Here is a 22,133-nt window from a genome sequence, read left to right as displayed (position 1 = left end):
TTATGCAAATCCCTGAGGCATGAAGGTATAAGGCTGTTAGGCTGCCTGAAACAGAAAGTGTGCTTCCTTAATGATAAATTCTAGCGTATGCTACATGCCATTTTGCAATAAAATGCTTTTGCAGTACACGTAGAACACAGCTCTTAGTTCTATTAACAACTGAACTGCAATGCAGAGGAAAGTTCTGAATTGTATCTGGTAAACCCACAGCAATCCTTAGGCAGCAGATAAAGGCCAAATCTTAAAAAGTGCATTTATTTATGTTGGGAGTTATAACCTAAGTATAAGCTTTATCTCAATGAATGCATTTCACTTAAGATGATTGTTTTTTTAACAACAAAAATGTCTTTATGCCCCAGGTAACTATCCAGTTGTATAGGTTCCCTTTAGCTACCCAGTAATGGCTGCTTCTGTGATGACTTTTATGCTGTTAAGCGGACCATTAGTACTTGTGTCATTTCATAGCATCTTAATAAGAACAAATAAGCTTGCAATCAGCACAGCATAATACTGCCTCCACTATTCCTTTTCTTTCTCTGTATTCATTTAGATTTTAAGTTCAATACAGTGAAACTTATTCTGGTAGCATTTTTAGATTCATCTAGACATGTTTTATTCCACAATTAACATATAAATATGTTTAATATTTTTAAAACAAATAGCTAAATGAAGACCCAACATCCCCCAGTCTTATCTAGTTAGTTCAGTCTAGTTAGAAAACATAACCAGTCAAGCTAGAATCACTAGTCCAGAGACAACACAGGTTCATTATACATCGATTCAGTGCATGACCAAAAACTCTTACCCATTCTGACCAACGTGTCCCTGAGAGTATATTGCTGGTTCTGAGGCAAATGGGCAGTAGGGGTGACTAGCTCAGAGGACTGCCGTACATACCACTTCTCGAAAATGCAATGCAAAACACAGGCCCTGTTGCCGGAGCATCAATAACAAACCTACTATAAGGAAATACATAATCTGTTCATCTGTATAAGAATTGTTACAATGTGTAATAAGAATAATATCATTTTTGATGGATACAGACACTCTTAACTATATATACATGTTTATACATTTCCCTTGCAGGACTGTTTACAAGACATATGACACTGGCTTAAAAAATTACCCACAATTGGTGAGACATTTTGAGTATTATTTGTTGCTATTTCTTGCAGAGTATGATACCTGAAAAACACCAATTCAGAATTACATTTCTTCACAATGTCTTTCCTTTGCTTTGGAATCAACTAGAAAAGAATAAAGCTGGCACATCACTGGGGGTTGGAGTGTACACTGTCTGTGCGTGCCCTGTGTGTTCTCTGGCCCCTACACCTTCAGCCTGACTCCCGCCACCAGCATGGCACTGCCTGTTGGATTTCTTTTACGGCTGAAGGCCACCAGTGTGGGGAGTGATGCCTTCCAGGGAAAGAGCACTCAGCAAGTGGCTGAGGAGAGGTGGCCTATAACCCAGCTGCCCTCGCCACTTGTTCTGCACTGGCTCCCAGAGATCCCCCAGCACTAATGGACACTTTTTTGACTGCCTTCCCAGTTTTCCTCTTCTACCCCATGCTTCCGTCTCCTCTGATATAAACTGTGCCTTGAATCACTGTCTTTGAGAAGAACCCTAACTAAGACTTTTAAAAATTCTAATACACGAAATATCATATTTTATCTCATAGACAACTGCAAGGTAAGACAAGCAGTATTAGACTCATTTTATAGAAAAACAGACAGACTAACTTCCCCCAAATAATATACCCGGAAGAGGCAGAGCTTGGGAGGAACTCAACCTTGTTTTCTTTCCCTGTTTCTCTTTGCCTGAATACTTCAGAATAAAGGCAAAGAGTTTGCTCTTAACATAAACCTCTTTTAAGCGTGTAAAATGGCACAGATTAAATCGTTTACTAAAGAACACTATTACACCCAAACTATTTACATATCAGTCATATTTACTGATGACATTCAATATCTATAATCATTCTAAACATTAAACTATATATAGGTCACTGTGATCCTAAGCACTGGTTACTTGCATATAAAAACACTTTTATAAAGTCATCCTTGGGGTATATATGCTAGATGAGATGATATCCTTGGCTGAAAAACATGTATGACAAAATTATACTAAGGTTCTCTATAGCCCTGAACCAAGGTCTCTCTACACTCTGACACTTGGTGCCTGATGACCCTTTGTTGGTGGCTGTCCTTGGCACGGCAGAGTGTTAGGCAGCACCCTGGCCCTCCCACTAGCTCCCATTGTGGGTCCTTGCCCCACAGCTGTGACACCCTGGGAAGGAGGGGGGGGTTCATCCTTGGTTGCGTAACACGAGTTTTACAGCCCAAACATGCCTTCACTTCTTCCTGAAAGACAGCCAGTCTACGAGGGCATAACTTTTAATGTGGCCTTGGAACAGAAACTATATCTACTTTGATATTTTACAAATGAAGAAATGTTGCACGTAATGCTACAGGGTTCCAAAGTTAAACGTGTGGAAGAAATAACAGTGGCTGTGAATCTTACATTTCTAAAACATGACTTAATGGTGTTACACAGAAAGAGCCTTGGTTTTTCATGCTTTAGCCCAACAGTGGACTCTCTGATCAGCCCGTGTTCCCCACTAGGAGCTCGATAGAGCCACGAAGGCATGAGGCAGAACACAAAAGGCTCTGGTAAGAAAAGGAAAAAAAGGAGATGCCATGCCTTGTTAAATGCAGTCAGGGATTCATCAAAATGCAAAACAGGCAACAAAATTACAAAGGACAGCTATTAAGCCCAAATGCCAAAGCACAGAACTCCATTAACATCCAGATCAATTGAAATGGACACTGGCGCACCACTTTCGTGCTTATGAACTTTGAGGTTCACTTTAGGTTTTCACCAATTTGCCTACGTCTAATCCTATTTCCTCTTGTGAGCATCTATACTGCTGTGGCCATAATAAATAATAAGTAGAAAAAGTATTTTATGCATATAAATTTAATGTAGGTACATGGCTGATTTTTTTTTATCAGAATTAAAGCAGTCCTGACACTAAAAAAAGGAAAACCCAATATATATTGTATATTATGTGCACGTACATGGCAGAGGTAGCAAATGAGAAGAGAAAGAACACAGATTCACATATACAACCCTTTCTTCCTAAACACTAATTTCTGGTTCCTATATGAACAGAATTGCAGTTCAGACTATGGATGCATAGGAAGTGCACCTACCACTTGTCCATTGTGCGGGTTCTTATGAGCATAGGGAGGTCCACGGATATGATTCCACATCTGACCAGAAGTCATAGCAAAGACTATACACTGAAAGACAGGGTGCAATGTGTTTCCATTATGTAACAATCTGGCTCATTCTGTTCATATCATACAACTTGTGCTATTTTACAAAATATAGGGGAGGAAAGTACAATGTGATAACATACCAGAGATACCATGGCCCAACCAGTCTTGTTATAGATGAACTCCAAGTTGTTCCTTCTTAAATAGAGCAAACCACCAACAAGCGACACTAACAGGGCCAAAGCGATGGTGCCAGAGTAGTTGGGTGGTCTGAAGACTCGAATCTGCAAAAATTCAATGAAAACTTTAAGTGAAAGAAAAATACCAATTTTTTTCTCCTGACCACATTCTAAGTCCTTCCAATCTTCAATACAAATAATTTAGAAAGGGGACACCTTACTTTCAGACCTTGCACTAACATTCTTTTCACTCCTTACAAATCAAAAATATATACCTTGAAACATCATGGCAATGTAAAAAGTCTTGCTCTTCATTTTAGGTGACTACAGTTAAACATATGCAAAGCTACCTTTGCATATTTAACCCAGATTAATTCTGTTCTGATTAATCTAAAGAACATGGGATCATCTGGCAACGAGTAAAGGTGAGATGGGGGCATAATATTTGTATTATTTCAAATTGGGACCTTTTTAAAAAGGCTTCTTAAAAACAGTTTTATTGAGAAATAATCCACATAGCATACAATTCACTACTCAAACTGTACAATTCAGTTTAGCATATTTATTGATATATGCAACCATAAGTCAGAATCAGAAAATTAGAATAATTTCAACTGGAAGTCCCATACCCTTTAGCGTTTATTCCCTTTACACTCCCTCTAGCCCTAAGCAAACACTAGTATACTTTCTGTCGCTATAGATTTACCTATTCTGGACTTCCATATAATATGTGGTCTTTTGGTTTCTTTCCCTTAGCATAACATTTTCAAGGTTCACCCTTATTGTAGCATGTGTCCATATTTCATTTAAGGGTGAATACTCCATTGTATGTGTATACCACATTTTATTTATTCATTAACCAGTTGATAGATATTATGAATAATGCTGCTATAAACATTCTTGTACAATTTTTTGTGTGGGCATATGTTTACATTTCTCTTAGGTATAGTATATGTAGGAGCGGAATTACTGGATCATGTGGTAACTATGTTTAATAGTTTGAGAAACTGTTTTCAAAAGTGGCTGTGCTATTTTGCATTCCTACTAGTGGTGTATGAGGGTTCCAATTCTCCACTTACCAACATTTATTATCTCAATGATTTAGCCACCTTTGTGGGGGTGAATGGGTTTCTCATTGTGAGTTTGAATTGCAGTGCCCTGATGACAAGCCATCTTTTCATGTGCTTATTGGACATTTGTATACTTTCCTTGCAGAAATGTTAATTCAGATCCTTTACCCACTGTTTAAGTGATCTTTATGTTACTGAGTTGTAAGAGCCCTGTATAATAGATGTAAGTCCCTTCTAAGAAAAATGATTTGCAAATATTTTCTTCCATTCTGTGGGCTGTCTTTTCACTTTCATGATTGTGCTTTAATGAACATCAAGACTATTTTTCATAAGTAGACATACAGTGGGGCCTTGACTTACGAGTTTAATTCGTTCCGTGACGAAGCTCGTAACTCAAATTACTCGTATGTCAAATCATAAAGTGAACGAGTGAGACACGTGATGCTGGGCTGATGTTGTGGCGTTCACTGTGACGTTCGCTGCGCCAACTAGCGGTGGGGTATCTGAAGCTGGCTCGTAACCCGAATTTTAGCTCGCAACTCAAAGCAAAATATCGGCCGAGAGACGGCTCGTATCTCGAAAAACTCGTTAGTCGGGACACTCGTAAGTCAAGGCCCCACTGTAATTGGTATGAACTTGTGATTTCACAGTATGTATAGGTCTTGGTTCTACTAACATTCACCACGAAAAGAAAACAAGGCTCCTAGGAGAAATGGCTAACTGAGTGCTGGGTAGGGTAGGTAGGCAGATGCAAGATGAGCCTGAAATAGATCAGCTGGAAGTATCACACTCCCTGACCTCAAATTTTACCACAAACCTACAATAATCAAAACAGCATAGTTTTGGCAGAAAAACAGAACAAGGAACAAAACTGAGATAAACCCACACATACATGGACAAAAAAATGTTTTGATAATGGAGGCAAAAACATACAATGAAGAAAGGAAAGCCACATGCAAAAGAATAAAACTAGAATGCTTACACCAAACTGAAAAATTAAATAAGACCTGCAACAATAAAACATATAGGAAAAAAAACATTGGTACTAAACTTACACACCTTGGTCTCAACGGGGTTTTTGTGAACTTCAAATCAAGGGAAGTAGAGGCAAAAATTCACGAATGGGACTAGATCAAATTTAAAAATCTCTGCACAGTGACAGAAACCATCAACTAAATAAGGCAACAAACCAAAAGGGAGAAGATATTTGCAAAAGATACCTCCGATAAGAGTCTAATCTCTAAAATATATAAAGAACTCATACAGCTCAACACCAAACAACCCATCCAATTAAACAATGCTCAGAGGACCTGAACACACTTTTCCCATGAAGACATACAGATATATGAAAAGATGCTTAACTTCAATAGCTACAAGGGAAATAAAAATTAAAACCACAATGAGATACCACTTCACAGAATGACTGCTGGCATGACTATTCTCAAGACAAGAAGTAAGAGTTGGAAAGGATGTAGAGAAAAGGGGCTAGTTGTAAGCTGGTACAGCCTCTATGGAAAATAGTCCAGAGGTTCCTAAAATAATTAAGAATCAAGTTACCATATGACCCAGCAATCCCTCTTCTGGGTATCTACCTGAAAAAATTTGAAAACACTTTATCTATAGAGATATACATACCCCTATTCATTGCAGCGTTATTCACAACAGCAAAGCCATGGAAATAACCTAAGTGTCCTTCAACTGATGACTGGATGCGGTACATTTATAAATGGAGCGCTATTCAGTCATAGAAAGGATTAAATAATGCCATTTGCAACAAACAGATGGATCTTGAGTATATTATGCCAAGTATGTCAGGTGGAAAAGGACAAGAACCATAGGATTTTATTCATATGTGGGATATAAAATAAAGGAACAAACTCATGACACAGACAATAGCATGGTGGTTACCAGAAGGGAAGGGTCATACATAAGATGACAGAAGGAGACTAGATTTTGGATGGTGTACACACAATGCAATATACAAGTGATGTATTATAAAACTGTATGCCTGCAACTTATACAGTGATTTCCTCTTTTAAAAAAATGTTTATGGCTAAGTAGTTTATCAGTGGTCTCCAACCCTTGGTCCGCGGACCACTGGTGGTCCATGAGTCCGAAAGATTGGTGATTGCAGGTTTAAATCATCCTCGATTATTTCCTTAAGGTAAATGACATAAAATAAAGATATGACATAGAATAGTTACACCACCTTACAGTGCCAAGAACCGTTTATGTGTGGCATTTTCTCACATGGCTCATGAAAAGAAGGTGTTATCGCATTTGTACCTGCCCAAATAATAGATAAAAATTATACATCTAGCTTTTTAATTAGAAATTGATTATTAATACCACTGAGTAATATTCAGTATATTTTTAGCCTCTGAAATTACTTTGTGCCTCACATACAGTTTAATAGTTCTTAAATGATTTTTAGAATAATGATATTTTAAATTCACCTAATTTATAGCTTATAGTTATCAGACAGTTTTCTCTAAGTAAGGAAAAATGCTGCATAGGGAAATTTTAAAAGTCCTGTGGCCTTATTACAATGCCCTAACAAACCAAGCTAATTAGCCTATTATTTAAAACTGTGGAGGAGAAATACATACATGAACATCCGTTCTGTCAGCAATCCACTTTGCGAGCTGTTCAGCTGCAAATCCGATTCTTTGAAGGTCAAAAGTATCAGCTCTCTTGGGTCTGCCTTTTGGAGGGAAATGCATGAATGTAGGAGCAGAGTTCATGTTGAGCTATAAGACAGAAAATAAAATTAAATATAACATCTTTATATAGCGTTCATCTACATCTCATGTTTTTTCCTCCATGAGTTTTGGAAAGATAGCATTTATTCGAAAACCCAGTGGCTTTCCAGAACTTAATTACTGTTTTATTCACCTTAATGCACTCCTGAGTAAAAAGAACTTATAAATTAGGCTGTGTGCTGAACCTCCACATTCAACAGGCATCATTCATATTCTATCAGCTATTTCATTCTTTTCCTACCTTAAATTCTATAATTAGAGTAAAATATGAAGTAATTCAAAGTGTAAAATAGAAATATTGCAATTTGGCAGTGCATGGACTATTCGACTTCTTGAGAAAAAGTACTGGCATTTGATGAACAATGTAAATATACTAGAGGCCTGGTGCATGGCCTGGCCTACGGGGATTGGACCGAAACCAGCTCTCCAACATCTCCTGAGGGATCCTGGATTGCGAGAGGGCAGTTCTCAGGTGATGCACCCTGGAATCGGGCTTCCTCCCCTCTGGTTCCAGGCGCTTCACCTGAGAACCACAGCTGCCAAGTCACCGCAGCTCCTGCCCCCCTGGTGGTCACTGCCCATTATAGCTACTGGTCGGATTGTCACTTAGGCTTTTATATATATAGATTATGGAATTAATTTCAAACAAATTAGAAGTAGATTGACTTCTCTATTAAACTTAAAAAATGCTGATGACTGTCACAGAAGCCAACATTTTTGCTCTAAACAATCTGAATTTACCAGACTGAAGCAGAAATCCACAATGATCATCTTTTTCTGTTTAACTTCTCTATTAATTCAACTGTCTTAAAAATGGTTATATCTCATTATTATTTTCTAAAGGCAATTTCTATTTGAAAAGTGTACTGAGTAAAATACTAGTACAGTATAAATGGTGCTTATTAACAATAAAATATCTAAAAACAAATATTAGATGAATTTGCATTGAGAAGCAAACTGCAAGAATATATACAGATTAAATTCTTGCTGCCCAGGAATTATGAAAAATGTCACAAATTAAAAGCCAAGGGATTTGAGGCCATGACTTGAACTATAGATCAGCATTGCCCATAAGATCACGGTTCACACTGAGGTAAAGATCCAGCAGTGGGATGCATGTTGTGGACATTTAATGTCTGTTAAGTGGAACAAAACACAGTCACAGGTTCCTTTCTTCCCTGTTTTCTCCCACTCCTGACTGTGTTCATGTATGTTTCCCTGATAGACAGATGCACAAGAGATAGCTACAGCCAACATGGAAATACACGTGGGAATATATGATTTCAAGGAAGAAATTCCCGGCAGTGGAACAATCACAAAACCCAAACTAAGGCTTAACATCCTAGAATTTCAGAGTAAAAAAAAAAATCATATAATTCAAAGTTTTCATCTTAATTAAAATGTACAAATTCCCCAAGGCTACGATAAAGCAGGTTACAATACAGGCCTGATTTCTCGTGCAGAGCTCCTCCTAACACACCATAGTCATTAACTCTGTGGCCTGTTGTCAGGCACTTAGCCTCAGCCATTGCACGGGAATCACATATAATTGAAGTTACTTGCCCAGCAGGTCCCCGGCGTGCCAAGAATTGCCAAATTTCTGCACTTGTTATTAATATTGTATTCCAACACCACAATACTGCTGACAGTGCTTTAAAGCATCAGTTTAGAGAAAGTACTTCAACAAAATGTGACTCAATAATCGATGAGAAAAAGAAACATAAGCATTAAAAATCTTTTAGTGGTTCTCATGTCAAACAAAATATATAATTCTGTTTTTGTGTGGATTATAATTACCCATAAAAATCATTAACTGCTATAACTTTTATGCGTTTCTGCATTTAAACATGAAGACTCATTGCTAAGCCAGGGGCTAGGTTTTGGAAAAGACAAAGCGGTTCTATATTCGTAATTCTGCTGAATCAAAATTAGCCTGAGGAAATTTTGCAATTTAAAACAATCTTGACTTCAGCTCTCATATCTATGCCAAACTTAAAGTTTAAAGCATATAATATAAAAGATTTCAATGATTATCTCTAACCACACAGCCATCTGGTTATATACTGGCAGCCTATAGTCAGTACCGGCACAAAAATAGGCTGACTTGGTCTCACAGGTTTGTTTCATCTGAATTAGCTGCCAGTATTTTAAAGATAGAGAGATTGTATTTAGATCTCTTCTTGAAAACCACATCTAGATGTGGCTTGCATTTCTTCAGTCCTGGAGCTGGGCTGTGTCTCCTCAGTTTTCTGCAGTCCCCACCCACACCACACTGTTTCCTCAACAGTGAGCCCAAGGATCAGCTGCTTGGCCTGTAGCTGTTTATTTCTTACAGTAGTTAGGAGAACAGTGAAATATCTGGCTCCATTAAAGATCTAATTTTTTAAAAGACCAAGAAAGTCTTTGTTGAAATAAATATAGGAGAGAGCATATTTACTCATACACATGAAGAATTAATGTGTGAAATATGCTAAGTATGTACATAAACAAAGATACCATAACAAAATGACACTAACCCAACCTACTCTCTTTGCTTAGTTTACAGCCTGTCCAGGACAGACATTTGAGCTTGAAACTTTTGCTCTAGCAGTTAGATTGGAGCTGGATGACTATTGCCTATATATGGTAGAGAGGAGTCACGTATATAATGAAGAGTACTTTCATCTGACGACCTCTAAGAACAATTATGAGATTCTATAGAGACCTATAAATTACAGGAAAGAATATTTGGCTCTTATAGTATTGTAATAGTACTGTAATTTTCCTTTATAAGGAAATTCATTGCTCAATATGTGTTTGAATATATGAACAAAAATAAATATCCGCAAAATAAGCTTACGGAGAAAGAAATAAGTAAAGAATACTAAAGAAAGACCAAGGCAAAAGAGGAAATTTATCTTATTCAACTAGAAACTGGCAAAGAATAAATAATTAATCAACCTCGGAGCAAATAAGCAAAAAAACTCACTAATGACCCTTTACAGTTAGTGAACTAGACTCCTTACAAAACTAAATGCTGTCCCATGACCTGGCAAAGCATTATGCCGGAGTGTCATATATGAGGAAAATAAAATAGATCAAGATACACAAACTAATCAATGCCTGGCACTGCAAGAAGTTTTACATTTGAAAGGCACTGATCAAGCAGTGATAAACATAAAGCATTAATAACTGCAGGGTAAGAGGAACTCTGGGAACCAGTTCAGCACTTAAATTCTAGTTCCATATTACACTAGCTTTATAACCTCCAACAAGTGACTGCACCTTGCCATACCTTAAGTTCCTGATCTGTGAAATACAGTTAACAGTACCTTTCTCAGTGGGTCATTGGGAAGCTAAATGAAAGAATATACGTGAAGCATTAAAAAGAGTCCTTGGAACATAAGTACTCGAAGTTAGCAATGACAATGACACAAATTGATGACAACTAGCATACTTATACCACAATGCTGTACCTTGCTCTATGGAGAAGACTGGATGACAACCTATTAGTCTGCTCGGGTTGCTGTAACACACAGAGATGGGGTGGCTTATATGACAGAAGCTTATTTCCTCACAGTTCTGAAGGCTGAAAGTCTAAGATCGAGGCTCCAGGAATATTTGTTGCTAGTCAGACCTGTCTTCCTGGTTGGAAGATGGTCACCTCCTTTATGTCCTCACATGGCTTTATCTCTGTGCACATATACTCCTCGTGTCTCTTCCTCACAACCAGATCCAGGAGGTGGTGTCTTCCTTAGACACCAGTTTAAGGAGGTAATTAGGGTTAAATGAGGACCTACTGGATTAGGGTCCCATCTTTATGACCTCATTTTATGTTTAATAAATTAGGGTTAAATGAGGACCTACTGGATTAGGGTCCCCTAATGACCTCATTTTATGTTTAATTTCCTCTGTAAGGTCCCTGTCTCCAAAAAATGGTCACATTGGGGTTAGGGCTTCAACATATGAATTTGGGAGGGACACTATTTGGTCTACTTTTCAAAAAATATTTAATATTTTGTATATAAAACTATATCTGCCATATGGAAAGAAGTAAAGATTAAAACATTGAATTTTAGATAAAAGTTCATACTTTTATGCACAATATTACCTTAAACTACAGACAATTAAATATCAAAATAAGGTTAATACATGTAACCTGCCATTGTATGCTGACAAAACACATTTCCTCCACAATCCAAAAGTTAAAATGTGTTTACCATACTTGCTAATGGCAAACACTACTCAAAGATAAAAATAACATTAGCTGTATTTTAATCCCAACAAACAATTCATTATAACTGCTACTGTATTTATTAACTTACTTAATAAATAGTATGTTTATCGGGCAAACAAAACGTATCAACCATAACCAACTCTATTAAAGATGTTAGCAAACGAAAATATAACTTTTACCTGTTGAAAAACATCCGTCCCCTCATCATAGTCCACCATACTGAAGAAGAGTTTGTTACAGAAAGCAGATGAATAGCGCCAGGAATTAGCCAGGATTTGATATTCTTCATTAGCTTGCCTGATAAGAACAACGAAGCAGAGCAGAAACATCAGTATTCAAGCACTAACAAAGCTGTTAATAAAACAGGCAATTCTAGGGGAAGAGGTGGCCAGTTTTTGTATGAAAAGCAAGCTAAGACTATATTTTATATTTTTAATTGGTCGTAGAAAATAAAAAGGTGAAATATTCCATGATGTGAAAATTACATAAAATTCAAATTTTATTGTTAATTAATAAAGGTTTACTGCTATAGAGCCACATGAGACATGGACATATTTTTTTTCTGGCTGCTGAAGTGTAATAATTGTAACCAAAACTGCGTGGCCAAAAGCTCATCCTGGCACTTTCAAAAACAAGTTTAACAACTCTTACTCTAGACGTCTAGAGGGTAAAATCATTTTGCGGCATCTCCTATATATATTTAAATTTTCTGATAACTTTTAGTAAAAGGCATAAAGCTATTTTTAAGAATATTTGCAATTCACTTTAACAGAAAAACAATAGACATAAGAACACTTTAAAACTGTAAACAGTTATACTACACCTTTTTATATCCCATTTATCTAAAAATGCATTTACATTCAAACCTAAAAGTAATAAAAAAAAAAAAGGCACAAAGAAACCAATGACACAAACAAGCCTCCTCTAAGAGCATATTTACTTCTATTTTCAATTAATTTCTATTGGACATTTTGTTGATTTTCCAGATAATAAAGCTCTATATTTAGGTGTAGGGATGGAAACTGAAATGGTGTTGTTGGAAGGATGTAAGCATAGTAATTGAATAAAAAGACAGTAAGTGATTGCTAAAATGTTAATAAAAAGGGTTCTTCTTCCATACAGTAGTAGCTGATTTCTCAGAGGAGTTTTGGGGAGTCCCTCACCTAAAAATGGAAGTAAAGAAATAAAAGAGTATACTATCACAATAACAACAAGCCTTCAAATAACAGCTGCAGATAAGAGATTTCAAAAATATCTGGAAACAAGTTAATGTACTAGTAAAAGTTCTGATGGAGAAAGCCACACTCTCAAAGGACACTGAGGTGCATGACCAAGCTAAGAAAATACTGGATCAGAAGCAGCAGAGACAGGGTCTGAGATGTTATCTTGATAATTAACAAGCTAGCCTGTAGACTTTCATGGATGCTGGTAGAACACATGAGACTCCTGGGTCAGAGACAAAGGACATTATTACTTCATGTTATTTGCATCAATTCCCTGTGCCCCCGCGCCTCACAGAGTGACACAAAAGGATATTTGTGGATGCCTGCACACACAAAAGACAGTGTTACCAGAGAGGAATGCTGAGTTTGTGGGACTTACTGGTTTTATAGCGAGTGATAACAGGGGAGACATGAGCTCACTCCTTAAGGCTTGTCCCTGCACACACAACACTTTGAATTATTGGTCTATGCAGTGAGAACATGCAAGGATGCTGGGGCCCACTGCAGACTGCTTCTCCCAAATGTAGTCACACACACAAAGAACAATATAATGTAAAGAGGGAACAAAGAAAATAAGAAAGCACTTACAAATTTTAAATATGACTGTTCAACCTAAATACCAATATCAGAAGATGGAGATCAGTAAAATTCACAGAACAAAAAGTGACACAGGTGGACTCTATTGAGGGTAGGGAGAGGAAGGGACCTAGAGATTTAATCCAGTAAAGACAAATTTCAAGAAGAAAGGGATGGAGAGTGAAAAGAGAGACAAAGTAAAGGGAATATTTCTGGATACGTAACACAATTCAAGGACACTAAGTCTTCAAATTAAAATTATTTCCCAGGTTCTGAGTAAGAGGAATAAGAAAAGACCAACACCTATATATATTATGACATTTCAGAACATTATGGATAAAAAAGAAGATTCTAAAAGGTTTCAAAATAAAAACATATGTAACAAAGGCTACCAAGGAGAATGGGATTGGACTGGTTATTAGCAACACTAGATAACAGGACAATTCCTTCAAAGTTTTGAGGGCATGGTTTTTTTTTCAATCTTAAATTCTATATCAAAATAATTAAGTTTGAAATAAATGTGTTCTAAGGAATCTAAGAAATGTGAGAACACCTTAGCATATAATTGATAAAAAGGTACATGAATAAAAAGAAAAGAAGAAAACCTGAGACTATGTCAGAAGCTCTAAAAGGTAGAGAATAGAGCAGCTAGAAGTATGGTCAGGTAGGAAGAGTGGAAGATATATAAGAAGGCTCTGAAGTACAATTTAGAACAGGACTTTACTTGGCCTTCAAGATGAAGAGAATAGATTCTAAGCAATCATTAGAATCAGAAAGAGTTGGAAGATACTAAGACTATAGTAAGACATTTGGTCCCACAACAAGAAAAACGACAATGGAATGAACATAAAAGGTAAGATATAAATGTAAAGCAAATTAAAATGTATCATAATTTTGATTAACTGATGATGAAAAAAGGTTAATTATTTTTAACAATTTCTTTTCAGTGGAACAGGGGACATAAACAATGGTGCTATAGAAAAGGAACCCTAATTATAACCTACTACTTTGCAGTCAATGCTATTTTTCTACAAATAATATAAATGCTGCCTACTACCTTTCAACTTTCTAAATAAACCTATACACAGAGTACAGACATAATTACAGTTACAGTACAGAATGTAAATGCTATCAACTATGACAACATGTAAGTACAGTGACCACAACTTGGTAGGTAAAAGGGAAGAAGGGGAGGTGATGGGAAAGGGTGCACCTGTTGATCTTCATGTTATGAAGGAATCAAGAGATATCACTTATAGTTAATGGACACGAAAAGAAGAATATAATAGTAAAAAAAAATAAAAAGCTACAAAAATGATAAGGGGTGAAATGAGTTAAATCCTCACCCATCACAGCAAGAAATGTAAAGATCAAGTCTTTGTAGGAAATTAATATGAGTATTATGAAATACTGTTATAAGAATAACTTTTAGAGATATGAAAAAAATCACCAGAAAAAAATACAAAGGGATACTAGTGATTGCCTGTGGCCAAGATTGCAGATGAGCACAAGGGAATGTAGTTGTTCATTGTAGGCCCTTTTTCCATTAAAAGGAGCGCATAGTAATTCTGTGATTAAAATATATATTTAAAATGGCTACATATGAACAGGGCTATAATCTGAGGTCATTTACCTTAAGGGCATCATTTTATTAGAGCATAGTCTAAAAATTGACCATTGTAATGATTAGCTTAGGACTGCATTGTAATCAGTAGGCAGAAAATTATATAGTATGTTTTTAGAATATGTACAATGAAAATAGTTACAAACTTTTAAAGTTTCGGTTGTTAAATAAGATTTAATTGTAATTCACTGAAAAAGCATTTACTGAGCACCTAAAAGCAGGAAGTAAGCTAATCTTCAAGGTCTGCTCTCAAAGAGTTGGTTTTTTTAGTGGGAAGACATAATAAACAACCAAAATAAAATACATACAAATAATTAAAAGCTAAAATATGCACTGAGGAGAAAATGCAGTGAATGATATTATAGGAAATAAGGAGGACCTACTTACATGGTATGGTCATAAAAGGTTGCTCACATGAAGTGACAGTAAAGCTCAAATCCCAAGGACTGAAAGCTAGAGAATGGACAGTTCAGAGAGCAGGAACCAAGCCCAGAAGCCTGCAGAGGGAAAGCACTTCAGATGCTGGCAACTGATGCTGGGTATGAATGGGAACACCTCCGTCTACTGGAGGAATGCACAGCCTACAGTCTCTCTCACTCCACATAAAACAGGGCCTCCCTCCTCTTCCAACACTAAAATAAAAATGAGTTAAAAGCAACAGGTGCCCTAAAATCTGATCTGATTTTTGTGTCACGTGGAATACATACAATATTACTGGTAAGTACTCATCACTGATTTTCAAAGAAAAAATGTATAATAACCACACAGTGACTTGACCCTGACAATGGAGTAGGTCTGAGCCTCTTTGCATACTAATAAACCTTTAAGAGACCAATGCTACCTTAAAAAAATCATTAGAAGAATGGAATTATAGTAAAAAAAAAAAACTATATAATTTTACACCAAAATAATTTTTCTTTTAAAATATAACTTAGGGAAATAGCAAATCAGCAAAAAAAAATGGCATTTTTTATGATATTCTAAGAAATGAAAATGCTTTGTTCTGAAAAAATACGCAGGGAGAATCAAATTTTAGTATTCAACATCTGTGTATAGTATCTAATGGAATTACATAAAACAGAGATAATGTTCAATTTCTTTTCCTCATAAGGTTCGAACCTAACACAGACCTACTAGACCAGTGATGGCGAACCTATGACACGCGTGTCAGAGGTGACACACAAACTCATTTTTTGGTTGATTTTTCTTTGTTAACTGGCATTTAAATATATAAAATAAATATCAAAAATATAAGTCTTTGTTTTACTATGGTTGCAAATATCAAAAAATTTCTATATGTGACACGGCACCAGAGTTAAGTTAGGGTTTTTCAAAATGCTGACACACCGAGCTCAAAAGGTTCGCCATCACTGTACTAGACTCTACTACGCATACATTCACGCACTCGTTAATTCACTCCACAAATACACAGGAGTGCCAACAACCTGTCAGCTGATGCAGGAGTGAATAGTGTATGCAAGGTCCCTGATCTCAGGGAGAAAAAAATGCCAGTGAGAAAAGGAAACACAAAATTTCAGATAGTCCCAAGTACTCTGGGGAAAATAATAAAATGAGATAAGGAATATTGATGAGTCAAAGAGAATGACTTCATTTTTCCTTCAAACTCTGTATCATCCACTTTTTCAGCATGACTTCTCAATGATCAATCTATCATCTGTTCCAAAATCCTGAAAGTGTCCCAATGCCTGCATCATAAAGACAACAGGCAGAGTAGAAGACAAGATCCTCCATCCCCGGGGCACAACTCATGTCTACTATCTATGTCTCTATGAACATACCGTACTCAAAGGGCCTCTCTGTTGTATGACATCCCATGCTCATTCTTTAAGCATTAAATCCTTTGTTTGGAATGCCCTCACTTCTTTCAAAAGCTGCCTCTCCTTCAGAAGTCATTCCCATCTCTACCCCTACCATAGTTGTTCAGGTAACTATCTGAAATGAAAATTCTCTGTTACTGTGCAGTGCTACTTATTTTAAGTATATATCTGTATCATATTATGCATATTATATTTACATATTGATTGTTCAATGGCTGGGACCCAGTAAAGAACAGGCATTCAATAAAGGTTTGATGATGGTGATGGTGAATAATATCCTTTCCTAAATAGTCAATGTATTATTTATACCCTAAAGCTAATGAATCATTAGAGACCCTGAACTCTGGAGAGTCTGACTAAAGTCCACTTAGTCGGATTTAAGTCCCACAATAATGTCTCTTGTAAGACTAATTTGCTTTACTTTATTGGTGGTCTTAGGGAGGAAAAAAATAAACACTTTAAATCTATGTACCATCATAAATAAGTGCTCTTTGTCAAGACCAGTGGTCATGACTTAAAAGGTTGTAATGACTATCAATCATGTTCTTCATGTCAATGTCATATGCAAATACAGAATCTAGATCTTAATTATCAGTGCTATTTATTCAGCATTTTAATATATGCTGCAATAATAAAGAAGTATATCTCAGGTCCCCACCTGTAAGAAGCTTGTTATAGAAAGGAATAGACACACACTAATACATAAATATGATACAGATATTTAAAAGGTTGCAAATTAGAGGTGCTATGTGAAATATAGAGGAGGACTTGGGCAGTTGGACAAGGTGAATATAAAACGTAAAACTACTCAAAAGAATGGAGGGACTAAAATTATAAGAAAGAACAGAAAGAATATTAAGGTAACAGAATTAGTGTAAACAAAGACTACCACGTCTGAAATATGTATTAGTGTTCACTGTTAGAAAATAAAAGACTGGAAGCTCTCTTCTGGTGGAGAGATAAATAGGACCTTGACTTCATTCTGTAAACAGTGAACAATGAGGAGTGCTTTGAATGAAGGGGATTATGCAAAATGCTAATTAAGAAAGCTGTATCTGGCAACAGTGTGTATAATATATTGGAGGAAGAGAAAATAAATGTTTGGAAACCACTCAGAATCCTATATAATAAAAGGCTAATATGCAAATTGTCCCCTTGACCTGGAGTTCAACTGGGAGTTCAACAGGAGGTGGGGACGGCCCAACCCCCCACAGCCTCTCCCCCTGGCCAGCCAGGTGGGCCAGACCCCACTGAGCCTCTAGTGTTATTATAAGGGTCTAATTGGGAAAACATATGAAGCTATTTAAATAGACTACAAATGAAGATATGACCTATTTCTTACATATTCTCCTTTAGAAACTAGAGCACCAAAGTAACCAGCAAAATTTTCTACACAAGTTTCTCTACTTAGGAATATATCTACCTTGAATAGAGAATTTAGGCGAGCCAAGCAAATTACATTTTTCAACACAAAATTCTTAGAGAAAACTGAATACTGACAAGGAAAATGGGGGCTTGCTTCTGTTGGGTGTAATTCACTAGCAATATGGTCACTGAACAGATTTGTTTGTCATTAAAAACAATTCATTGAGCCTGAGAAATACGAATTTCATGTTGATGAAATCTATTTGGAGTATAAAAGACTGATTAGAAAGAATGTGCCCCAATAACATAAACTCTGATTTCTAAACTTAACTCCATTACACTTATCCCCTCAGTCCAACTTCTTACTGACTAGTAGGGGACAGAAGAATCCTAACTAACGGCAAATAAGAAATTCAGGGGATTCTTGCACATGTTGGTGTCAGCTTGGACGCTATAATGAGCAGAGTAAGGCATCACTAGTGCTTATTAGCACACGTCAAACTTCACTGCCATCTAAACTGAAATCTGAAAACCACAAATGCTCCCAAAGTTTCAGTCAAGTAAGTATATTTCCAACATTGTTAATTAAAACAAATATTTTCTGTGTTGGGAATTCACAGGATTATTAGGCCTAATTTTATTACTTCAGTAAATTGTTCTAACATGTTCGCATGCAACCTGAAGAGGGCAGTCAAGTTGCACCGAAACATTAGGGAAGGTTTAAGCAATGACTGCAGGGCACAATTTGTTCTAGAAAATCTTCTCCATTTTTATTATGGGAAGAAGGAATAAAAAATCATTTAATCCAAATGCTATAACTTTTTATATTATAATCATTTTAAAGGTTATGTAAAACTAAAAAGAATTAACTCATCTGTAGCTGCATATATTTAATATATTCCCCATGACATTAATTTTTATCTTTAATGCCCTATAAGATAACAGATTTATATAAAAAATCCCAAAGTATCCTTTTTATACTCATATTTTATAATGAAGTATATATGTATATAAATACGTATTGCATGGTAATTCCAAAGTATCATGAAACCCCACATTAATCAATTTCTATAGACAGTGATAGATTAAAGAGAGATCTGGTGTGAGCAGAACAACCTATTAATTATGGTCCTGAAGAAACAAACAAACTAACTGGCTGCAAACAGCACCATACAGGAAGATTTTAACAGAGTGATTGCTCTCTGGTTGTGCTACTCATGCCCAGGACCCTACTGAATACAATGGAACATATTACTAGTAAATAGACCCAATGCCTCTGAAGAGCTGAGAAATCAACAGTTCCCTATCATACTGCAATAGACTGCTGAATTCACTACTTGGTAAGATAAATTCAAGAGGTTGGTTGTGCTCATTACGCTCTGTATTTCCTATGCATCTATATTTTCCTCCGACCTAAGTACTTACCTTTCCTTAGGAAACAACTCTAACATATTCAAAGTGATGAACAGAAAGGACCTACAACCAAGATTACTCTACCCTGCAAATTTAGAATAAAAAGACAGATACAGACCTTCCCAGACAAGAAAAAGCTGAAAGAGTTCATCACAACCAAACCAGTATCATATGAAATGTTAAATGTTAAATGGTAAGAAGAAGAAAAGATCAAACTATAAACAATAACATGGCAATGTATACATATCTATCAATACATATCTACAAACAATGAACAAGCAGAATAGAAACAGAGTCATAGACACTGATCACCACCACTGCTACCTGACTCCACTACTGTAATTAACACTGCAAGGCACCCACCTGGAACTGAGTACAATTTCAAGCAGAAGATGCAGTGCAAACTGGACTTGGACTCTTACCAGAACTTGGCTTGTTTACTTTGTGGAGGAGACCATATTACTCAGGGATTGTCCCCATCCATTTCTAGCAAACTGACTATATTACCCTATGACTCCTCTCAGGGCTACTACTGACATCTACCACTGTCAACACCATTCCCAACTAAGATGTCACTGTTAAAGATAAACTATAAAGTAGGCTTAGAGTATCTGGTTAAGCCAGAAAGCAAAGACCAATAGAGAAACATCATGCAGGTCAAATTTAGGGTAACTTGAACAATGAAGAAGAATAACCATAGTAATGAATTAGTGAATAAAATAAGAACCTTTGAGATACTATACCTATAAAGGTGAGCTTTACCTACACCTCTCTTTCCTCTTTTGAGCAGCTCAAGGAATTAACATAGAAGGACTGACAATTTAAAAAACAAATCACTTCACAATCACCAGTAGCAAATTTAGGCAAAGATTATCAACGGATGCTACAATCACTGGGTGAAACGGTACTAAGAAACAGGATAATTACAGATCTCAAAGTATCCCCCTCCCCAATTACTTATTACACGGGAAAAAGGACATGTTTAAACAATACAAAATGTGGAGATCGTCACCCTAATGAGGTGATAGATTTCATCACTGGCGTTTGAAGAACTTAACATTATGTGCCTCCTGAGATGATGCAATAAGTACACAAATAATTGCAATAGGACTCCTGCAAAAAGTAATAACTGCATTTAATCACAAGGAAACAAACAGACAGATCCAGAGCATGGGACACCAAACAATCCAGGGCAACTGGCCTGGATTCTTTTTTAAAACAAGAATTTTAAAAGTGAAAAGAAAATAAAGTATAACATTCAAGTGCAATTTATGAACTTTGACAACATCCCAAATAGGAGGAAAAGGCTATAAAAAAATATTTGGAGACAAATATAAAATTTAAATATGGACAGTACAGTAAGATTTTATTGAAATAAGTCAATTCACTTAAAAATAATAATGGTAAGGTAAGAATTCCCTTTTCTTAATAGATGCATACTTCAGTACGTAGCAAGTATATTTCATGATGTCCAATAATTATATGTACATTTGCTGATATGTGACTCATATTTGATGTATACTTAGAAGAGCAAAATCAAATGTGTCAAAATGTTAATAATTCGTAAATCTTGGTAAAAGGTAGACTGTCCTTGCACTACTGTTTCAATTTTCTATAGTTTGAAATTAAGATAGGGGACTAATGCTGGACTTAATATACCAATAATATAGAACACAGAAAGAGCTCAGAGACTGCTACAAGGAACACAGACAACTGAAAGGTCACTGAAAAGAGTTGGGGTTATCCACTCTCAGCAAGAAACAACAAGGAAGAAATTTAATATGGTTAAGTTATATCATATGCCATAACTTAAAAAATAATAAACTAGATTGAGCTCAGCAATAACCCTAGAAAATCCTTTATATTAAACTGGTCTTGGATTCAATCAAGCTTGAAACATTTCTTATGTATTAGCCAAACCAGGCAAAAAAAAATGTGTGAATACCATGAGGGTTTGCCAGTCTTTGACAAAGAAGTGAAACCTTTTGTTCTTGCAGTCAAGCATATTAGGGTGACAATAATTAAGGCCATAGAGAAATATTATCTAAGAAACAGAGGAAATGATAAGGACTATAGTCCCCAAACCATTTACCAAGCACTTACAAGAGCATTAAGTGATGTACAAGGGTAATTTTATCTATACACAATTTTCACCTTCTGTGCTCACTTTAAAATCTAATCTCATAAGAGACGTGACCTCGCTTTAATGAAACAAAAGGCTGATAGCTCTTTCTGCACAGTTTTGGCCAGCTATCTCCAACGTGCCCGTTCCTGTTATGAGATGTTACCCTGAATAAAAGCTTTTCATGATCTAATGAGTTTAATAAATGCTGGCGATGGATTCCTGCCCTAAAAAATTAGTAATCTTAATTGGAAACACAAAAGCAAAATGCAAATTACAGTTCACAGGATAAAGGCAATGATAAATGTGTACACTTTAAAAAAGCATTAAACTCTATTAGCTCCAGAGCCACAAATCCCAACCCTGACAGGTATTAGCTATGTGACTGGGTAAATCATATCTCTCAGCTTTGAGGTTCTCATCTATAAAATGAATTTTTTCAGACCTAACCTTTATGTAGTAAGAA

The 22,133-nt window shown here is 36.2% G+C and overlaps 1 protein-coding gene across 1 annotated transcript in view; it reads right to left on the bottom strand.

Moving 5' to 3' along the window:
• TUSC3 (tumor suppressor candidate 3) overlaps positions 1-22,133 on the bottom strand; it is a 130,633-nt gene that overhangs the window by 44,427 nt on the left and 64,073 nt on the right. The window contains exons 3-6 of the mRNA XM_005864095.2: positions 11,686-11,803; positions 7,138-7,278; positions 3,423-3,563; positions 3,214-3,303 (exon numbers count right to left, since the gene is read on the bottom strand). Coding sequence (XP_005864157.1) covers positions 3,214-3,303; positions 3,423-3,563; positions 7,138-7,278; positions 11,686-11,803 — 490 coding nt within the window. The remainder of the gene's footprint in view (positions 1-3,213; positions 3,304-3,422; positions 3,564-7,137; positions 7,279-11,685; positions 11,804-22,133) is intronic.

The sequence above is a fragment of the Myotis brandtii genome, unplaced genomic scaffold (genome assembly GCF_000412655.1).
Source record: "Myotis brandtii unplaced genomic scaffold, ASM41265v1 scaffold185, whole genome shotgun sequence".
NCBI lineage: Eukaryota > Metazoa > Chordata > Mammalia > Chiroptera > Vespertilionidae > Myotis > Myotis brandtii.
The sequence above is the reverse complement of the archived record's forward strand: the minus strand, read 5'-3'. Positions and strand labels throughout refer to the sequence as shown.